General features: G+C 61.1%; 2 protein-coding genes across 2 annotated transcripts; both read right to left on the reverse strand.

The window, feature by feature from the left end:
* Positions 1-230: 230 nt before the first annotated feature.
* On the reverse strand, positions 231-2,563 carry MNEG_10374 (Alternative oxidase; the record flags this gene model as incomplete). Its single annotated transcript, XM_014041152.1, has 6 exons — positions 231-385; positions 686-794; positions 981-1,004; positions 1,182-1,274; positions 1,584-1,760; positions 2,561-2,563. 6 exons carry the CDS (start codon positions 2,561-2,563, stop codon positions 231-233), a joined length of 561 nt encoding a protein of 186 aa, XP_013896606.1.
* A 1,249-nt stretch (positions 2,564-3,812) lies between these two features.
* On the reverse strand, positions 3,813-7,033 carry MNEG_10375 (hypothetical protein; the record flags this gene model as incomplete). Its single annotated transcript, XM_014041153.1, has 10 exons — positions 3,813-3,857; positions 4,075-4,239; positions 4,558-4,671; positions 4,997-5,059; positions 5,287-5,405; positions 5,722-5,830; positions 6,016-6,039; positions 6,284-6,376; positions 6,634-6,822; positions 6,911-7,033. 10 exons carry the CDS (start codon positions 7,031-7,033, stop codon positions 3,813-3,815), a joined length of 1,044 nt encoding a protein of 347 aa, XP_013896607.1.
* Positions 7,034-7,854: the final 821 nt, after the last annotated feature.

Below are 7,854 nucleotides of genomic sequence, written 5' to 3' on the forward strand. Positions count from 1 at the left end.
GGCGATCCCGGGGTCCCTCAGGGTCAGGAACGTCAGCTGGGAGGAGGTTGGGGGGTAGGTCGGGGCCAGGGGGGGGGGGTGGTGGGATGAGGAGATGCATGCTGTCTGCAGGGTAGGCAGTGCGGCAGAGCTGCACACGGATCGAATAGTGAGCAACAGCTGTACCGCTTGGCCCCTTGCTCCACCCTAGTGCACACACATCCAAAGCCCCCCAGCCACCCACACTCTGCTCACGCGGCTAGCTGTGTATGCGCCCGCCCACGTACCAGGTGCATGCGCTCGTTCTCTGCCTCCTGCAGCAGCGTGTTGATCCAGCCGTTGTCGCGCTCCATGCGCCGCAGGCTCTTCAGGTGGCGCAGCATCCCGGCCACCATCCCGGGCACGCCTGGGGGCGGGGGGCGCGCGGCGCGGGTGGGCTCGTTGATTGGGATTTGGTTGGCAGGGTGTTGCAGTCGAGCGATCGGGCCGGCTCATACCTACCCACAATGCAAGAGGGTCTCCCGCCAGCCGCGGGCCGGACGCGTCCTCACCCATGCGTGCTAACCCATGCGTGCGGGGCTGTGTAGCGGAGTCGAGCAGCACGGATGGCTGACAACGTGCATCTGCTCGGCCCACCATGCTGACAAGGGCCACAAGTGGACAGGAGTGCTTGATGAGCGCACGGCGTTGCCCTGCCATTACCCACCTGCGACGGTCTCCAGGAAGATCATGCGGCGCAGCCACTGCGCCTCCGTCATGGTCTCGGTGTTGTACCCGGTCACGCGGTCAAACACGGCGCGGACCATGCTGATGGCCTGAGTGTTCGCAGGGATTGTGTTGCATGCACGTTGTTATACAAGCGTATACAAGGTCAGTGTACAAAAGGAATTCCCTCATCACAAGCATCATTTGCATATTGCTTTACTAAGCAACACGGCGATTGGCGGTGGTTTTGTTTGGGGGGCAGGGGCAGGCCTCGACCCGCCAGCAAGCAATCTCACCTTGAACCCGACCTTCTGGTACCCCTGAGAGAGCGGGCAGAGATGGTACCAGGAAAGATGCCAAGATAGTCAAGTTGCTCAACAGTCATGAATAAGACGTGCGGCAGAACGTTTGTGGAAGGGGCTACATGGGGGCTAAATGGTGCGTGCGCAGGGGGGCGGCAAACGGCCAGATTTGCGCCTCAAGGGCCGGCCGCTTACCCTCTCAGGTGCCAGGTGCGTCGGCTGCACCGAGGTCAGGAACGCTTCATCGTACATGGGGGTGCTCACTGCCGTCGCCACATCAGAAGGCACCTGTAAAGGGCAGGTTGGGGCGGGAGGCGTGGTTGCATTGGGCCGGGCGTTCGTGGTGCACAAACAGCAACACTCGTGCGTCAGCGGGGTAAGGAGCTGTAGGAAAAGCGGCCAAGCCAGCGGCACTGTCAGCATCTGCGATCCAGGGGATCCCGCCCACACACTGGCAGTACTACTGCTTAGTAAGCCCACACGCCCGACAGGAGAGGGCGACAACCCTGAAGAGCGACAGACCAATGCCTTATTGAGGGCGGTGGCGATGCCGAGCTTGCAAACTGTGGCCCATGCATGGTCGCCATCCCTGCGCACCGTGCCAAAGTCGATCGCCCCAGGCAAGCGGTGCAGCGCGCCGCTTGCGGCGAAGCCCAGGTGCCCTGTGGGCATAGGGCCGGACGGGCTGGGGTGCCTGGGGCCCTGGCCGGAAGCAACAGCGCTTGGCTTGGGGTGCGGCGTCGTTGGTTGGGCCACAGCATAGAAGCGCTTGGCCTGCAATGAAGGTAAGTGTAGTTAGGCGGTGCAGAGCGCATGTATATAGCATGCCGCAGACTGTGGGTCCCCAGTGTCCCCAGCTAGGGTTTGCACCTGCAACGGGCGCATGTCACGCTGTGCGTGCTGGGCCACACGAGCGAGGTGCTGCTGCGCGGTATAGAGGGCACCCAGCGCAAAGCTGGGTGCGAGGCTGAAATTGGCAACCGCAGGCAACATCCTGGTCTGCAATCAAGAGTGTGACCGTGATCAAGGTGGAGTTGACCAGCTACGAGCGCTTTGCAACGGCAATACACAGGTATTGTTGAATATGGTATATCGTTGCCCTGGTCTGCGATGATCCGCAGAGTCGTGGAGCGCTGGATTTGGGCTGACGACGTGATCAGGGCTGACTTGATACGGTACCGTACAGTATGTGCTGAAATAGGAACAGAAAAACTATACCAATTGACCAATACCGTCGAAATTCGAGGCTGCCAGGGCAAAAAACGTACGAGAGAAAGGTCAACAGGCCCCGTCGAACAGGTCGGCAGGGCTGCCGGCTGCCACACCCCGATTGTCATCCACCAACATCCGTCCTTCCATCCCCTGCACAGCCGTCCGTTGTTGGTTATTTAAAACACATGCAAGCAAATACTGCCAGATTTCTTGCGCGTCCTTGAGCTGTGTCATGTCGTAAGATTCTGGGCGCGGGCACTGGCCGTTGGCTCAGTGTGTGGCTGCAGCTGGGGCACACGCACAGCCAGCAGCAGACCTACCACTCCGCAACAACTCACCGAAAACCGTCAACACAGGCGTACCATTGCAAACGTCTGATCGTACTTTGCTGCGACGGCTGGAGCTGGCTGGCAGATGCAGCATACAGCAGCCTTCACCACACTGATTGGCGGACTCAACCCTTGGCAGTACTGTCACTGGGTGACAGCCGCAGACCCGTCTGACACCCCTTGCCGCAAGGAGCAGCGGCAGGCGCCAGGACGCGTGCGTTCCCTGCTACGGATGCAGAGCCTGCAGGGACTGCTGCAATCTGTTGCGTCAAAACCTTGAGCAGGCGGCGACGTGGAGTGACCAATCCCGTTTACTCAACAACATGGGAACGGAAGTGCTTGACAAGCAATGAAACCCAACATGTCTCTGGCAATTGGGCAAGTGCAAGACGAGGCACATTGAGAGAGGTAAGGTGGCGCAGGCCCACGAATGTGCGGCGCCGAGGCTGCAGAGCGAGTGCGCTTTGAGGGGCAGGGATGCGTCCTGAACGCATGCAAACCAAAGGAGGTTGGGTAGCAGGCAGGCAGGTGAGCACATGCAAAACAGATGAGGAACGAGGATACCAGGCAGCAAACCGTGCCGAGAGCTGAGACACCGCACCAATGCTCAGCCACACTCAGCTCAAAAAAATTGCCCGTGCCCCAAGTTGCATGATAACCCCTCTGTCCCATGCCCTCCCCTGTCTGCTGTCACCTGGGGTTTGAAGAACCCTGTGCTGCACTGCGCAATCACGCGGTTTATTGAGGGTCGGCCCCTGAAAGGTTGTGGTCCCCAAAGCAAGCGTGCATCCCGCCAATCGCGGGATGCTTGCGTCTGAGGAGACGCTGCGCGACACAGGCAAACATTGGTGCAGGTGCGCCCTAAATGCGCGCGCTGTCAAAGGGGGCGGCGTCGCGGAGAGACGAGAACAGCCACAGGCCGCCGCTGCTCGAGGGCTCGGAAATTGGGGCGCCGGCTGCTTGATGGGAGTTTTGTGTGCTGATGCGGTGGATGCGTGAGAAGCAAGCGCGAGCATCAGCAACGCGACTCCAGCAGCTTTGTGGATCGGATCTTGAGGCAAGCGTGTAAAGAATGCGCCCGGACGGCTGCCAAGCTGTAATAAGCTCAAAGCGCAATCACGGCGGTGTGAAGAAAGGTGCCGTGAGTTCTACGAGCAAATGAGGGCGCAGCTACGGCCATCACCTCCACCATCCCCTGACAAATGTGACTGTGTGGCGGCAACCTGATCTCAAGGCAAGCCATGCTGGCGCTGGCACCAGCAAGCGCGGCGGAGGTGGCGCTCGGTTAGGCGATGTGGTTTGACCCCTGGTGGAAGGGGTTGGGGGCGTCCTGCATGGGGCGATAGGAGGGCCGTTTGGTGGGTGGGCAGAGTCCAGCGTGGAGTCCACAGTGGGTGGCAAGCCACAAGCACTGAGGAGTGGAAGTGCATGCACGCACAGCCCATGATGTCATGCATGGGGACACGCAAACATACTACAGCACCGTACCAAATCTTGAGCCTGGGCCCCATTTCTAGTCCCGTCGGCCGCCCCGCCGCCCCGCCCACCTGGCGGATGACCGAGAAGGTGTGGTTGACGTGGCTGTGGCTGGCCTCGTCCGCCCTGATTGCCAGGATGAGATCGCGCATTGTAGCGTCCTTGGGCAGGCGCCAGTAGTTGACGGCGATGGCGGGGGCAGGGGTGTCCTTCCACAGCTTGCCCTCGTCGATGTCCTGCAATGTTCAAGAAAGCAAGCGAGGGGTCGCACGCGTCAATGGGGTTGCATGAGCAGCGGGTTCTCAAGCGGCGGCCGGCACCTGAGCTTGCGACCAACATGCCCGCATGCCAGCGCGCTTGCCGGCACACACACACACACGCACACACACACAAACGCTCACCCGTCCTCACTCACAAATGCACACATGCGAACGCGCAAACACACGCACACGCATGCAACACACATGCACACGGTTGGCACGCATCATTTCCTTTGCAACGCATACACACACCCCACACCCGTCATCGCCCACGCCCTCATCGCGCGTAATCACCTTGAGTGCGTGCGTGTATGTCTTGACGGCCTCCTCCTCCAGGTAGCCCACCGCCGCGTGGCAGGCCCTGGGGGACACCAGGTAGGCCAGGAAGTAGGCGTTGAAGAACACACCCTGGCGCAGGTTGGGGGGGGGGGAAGGTGGGGAGATGTGAGTGTGTGTGTGTGCACGCACGCGCGCGCGCATGTGTGTGTGGGTGTGTGTGCGCGCGCGCGCTCGTGCGCACATGAATGCGCGCAAGCATGCGCGTATAGAGGGCTGGGTGTGCGACGGCGACGACGACTCGCAGTGGGCTATCTGAAGGAGGCGCCCTCGCAAGCCAGGTAGACCGCTGCAAAGAAGGCTGCTGGTGAAAGCGAAGTAGGCAGCGCCAAGGAAAGAGGCGATGTTTTGGGCCGCACGCCCCGCTGTCTCCCACTGCCGAGCAGTTGGCCCCCACCTGGGCCAGGATGACCATGGTGCGGAAGGCAATCCCCGGGTCCCTCAGGGTCAGGAACGTCAGCTGTGTGTGTGTGTGTGTATGGGGTGGGGGGGTGGAATTCGTTGTGCTGTGTCAGGCGTTGACGCAAAGAGGTGAGCAGAGCCGCTTGAGCATACACCTTTGACGGAACAGGGCAATGGCAGGATTCCTTGTGGCCGAACTCTGATCCTCCTCTCGGCCTCACACACTGCCATGCAGCCGCGCCTATGCCCTGCTGTAGCTATAGCTGTGCGTGCGCCTGCACCCACCAGGTGCATGCGCTCGTTCTCTGCCTCCTGCAGCAGCGTGTTGATCCAGCCGTTGTCGCGCTCCATGCGCCGCAGGCTCTTCAGGTGGCGCAGCATCCCGGCCACCATGCCGGGCACGCCTGGGGGTGGGGGGCGCGCGGCGAGGGCAGGGGGACATGCAAAAATTGAGCATGCCGTTGAGGCCACCAAGAAGGTTGGCCAGTATGCAGTGCCCATTAGTAGGGTGGAGTGCTGCGGGGTGGGGCAAGCGCCCCACTCACGGTGCACGAGGCCGCATGGACCCCGCCCTCGTCGCATGGGGCAGCATGGGCCAGGATCTCCCCACATGGGATGGCGTGGCGGCCATGCGTGCATGCATCTGCCTCCTCAGGATACAACGAGGGCGGCGGAAACCCCATGCATACCACAGGCCCCACCCCAGTCGCTGAAGCTCACCTGCAACCGTCTCCAGGAAGATCATGCGGCGCAGCCACAGCGCCTCTGTCATGTTGTCTTTGCTGTACCCGGTCATGCGGTCAAACACGGCGCGGACGAGGCTGACCGCCTTTGAGTGGCAAAGGGAAGCGGGGAGGTGCACAGGGTCAGTGGTAAGGCGCGGCCCGTCGGGCAGGAGCCGCGACGTGGCAGCTGGCAGCGCGGCTTGAGGCGAAGGGGGGACGCAGGTGATGGCATGCAAGCGATGCGGGCATGCGCTGGAGGGAGGAGGCGAGGATGAGCTCGTTTGCGCACCTTGAACCCAACCTTCTGGTATCCCTGAGTGTGCGGTTTGTAAAGTGGGGAATGACGGGACAGAGGCAGTGAGCTGGCGAGCAACGGAGATTGACTGACCCTGAAACAACACGAAAACCCTCAAGCACGAAAGGCAGCGTGCTGACGCCGTGTTCCGCAGGTGAGGTGGTTGAAACAACACGAAAACCCTCAAGCACGAAAGGCAGCGTGCTGATGCCGTGTTCCACGGGTGAGGTGGTGAGTCCTGCGGCCCCTGCGGCCGACGCACCCTCTCGGGCCTCAGGTGCTTGGGCTGCACGGAGGCCAGGTAGTCGGAGTCGTAGGCAGGGGTGCCCATGGCAGCCGCCACATCGGACGGCACCTGTTGGGGCGAGGTGGAGGAGCCCAAAAGGCATGCAACGAGTCAAACCAAAGATGTCCTGATCTGGTGTGCGCGGTGCAGGGCCCCATGCTGGCCCTCAGGAGCGAAAGTGCATGCCGGGAACGCCTGCAGCAGCAAACATGCAGGAGGTCGGGCTTCACAGGGAAGGCCGAAGTGCGTGTGGCATCCGCGTCCTGCGTGGTGGGGCCAGGGACACGCCCTTGCGGCCGCAACATGCACGCAGCACTACAGCCCACCGTATGAAAGTCGATCGCGCCAGGCAGGCGCCCGTTGGCGGCGAAGCCCAGGTATCCAGTTGGCATGGGGGGCGACACACTGGGGTGCCTGGGCGCAGGCCCAGAGGCCGCCACCTGTGCGGCGGCCGCAGCTGCGCCGTTCGGCTTGGCCTCCTCCGCCGGCTGGGGTGCCACATAGAACCGCTTGGCCTGAAAGCAAATTGTATTATCAAGTGCGTTGGTGCGTTGCACTGGGTTGCTGGTGGCATGCCCAGCAGGGCGCCGCGCGCTCGCACACCTGCAGTTGCTCTTGCCAGGCATGCGGCAACGCCGCCCGCGCCAGATGCTGCTGCGCAGTGTAGGCGAGTCCACCCAGAGCTACGCTGGGCACAAATCTCATCGCGGCAATCGCAGGCAGCATCTTGAGTATCTGTGGATGCGAAACGGTCGTGGGGTTGTGGGAAGGGATTCAGCTGCGCGGCCCGCAGGACAGGGACCACTTCATCCTGGCGTCATAGGCGTGCCATTTTAAGTTATACAGCACTGGGCATCATACCGCATGATACTTGCCTAGGGTCTCGGAGAGTGTCACGATCTGACAGGCTTAGACGTAAGATTATCGTATGTAGGCTGACGCACGGTCATGTGCTCTTTGTAGGAAGACAACGGGAAGCATATGCGCAGCGTTGGACCGTGCATGGCAGAAGGACATTAGCCGTCACTCTTTCTTCATCATCCACCACGCAGCCGCCAGGGTCATGCCCAGCTTCGCGCCCCCCCCCGCGTACTTCTGGCGATGCTTATGGTTTGCTCAGGTGCCACCACTGGAGGGATAGGGCGGCGGCAGAAGCAATCGGGTATGCAATGCATGTTTGACTGGCGAATGGATATCGGTATATGGGTGGGGGAGAGGTGGTTTGGTACTGTGCAGTACAGACGTCCCCAGGCAGCAGAACTTGCAAGAATGCAACCCTCTGGTGGTTGCATAGAAAGTAGAACGTATTCGATTGAGAATATCAATTCTTTGTTTGTCGCCGCTTGGCTTTGTGCAGGTATTGCTGGGTCTACAGCGCGTGCGCTCGTGCAGTAGTGGCAGGTGGTTTTGAGAGGGAGTGCACAGGGCGTGCTGCTTAGTACTGTATAAGGTATGACCCAAGGCACACTCTGGACATACTTAATTGCTTATGCACAACAGCATTGCAGCGGGCCATCCATCCCGCGCCACTGCCAGGGTTCCTTTTT

The sequence above is a fragment of the Monoraphidium neglectum genome (genome assembly GCF_000611645.1).
Source record: "Monoraphidium neglectum strain SAG 48.87 unplaced genomic scaffold scaffold02288, whole genome shotgun sequence".
Classification (NCBI taxonomy): Eukaryota; Viridiplantae; Chlorophyta; class Chlorophyceae; order Sphaeropleales; family Selenastraceae; genus Monoraphidium; species Monoraphidium neglectum.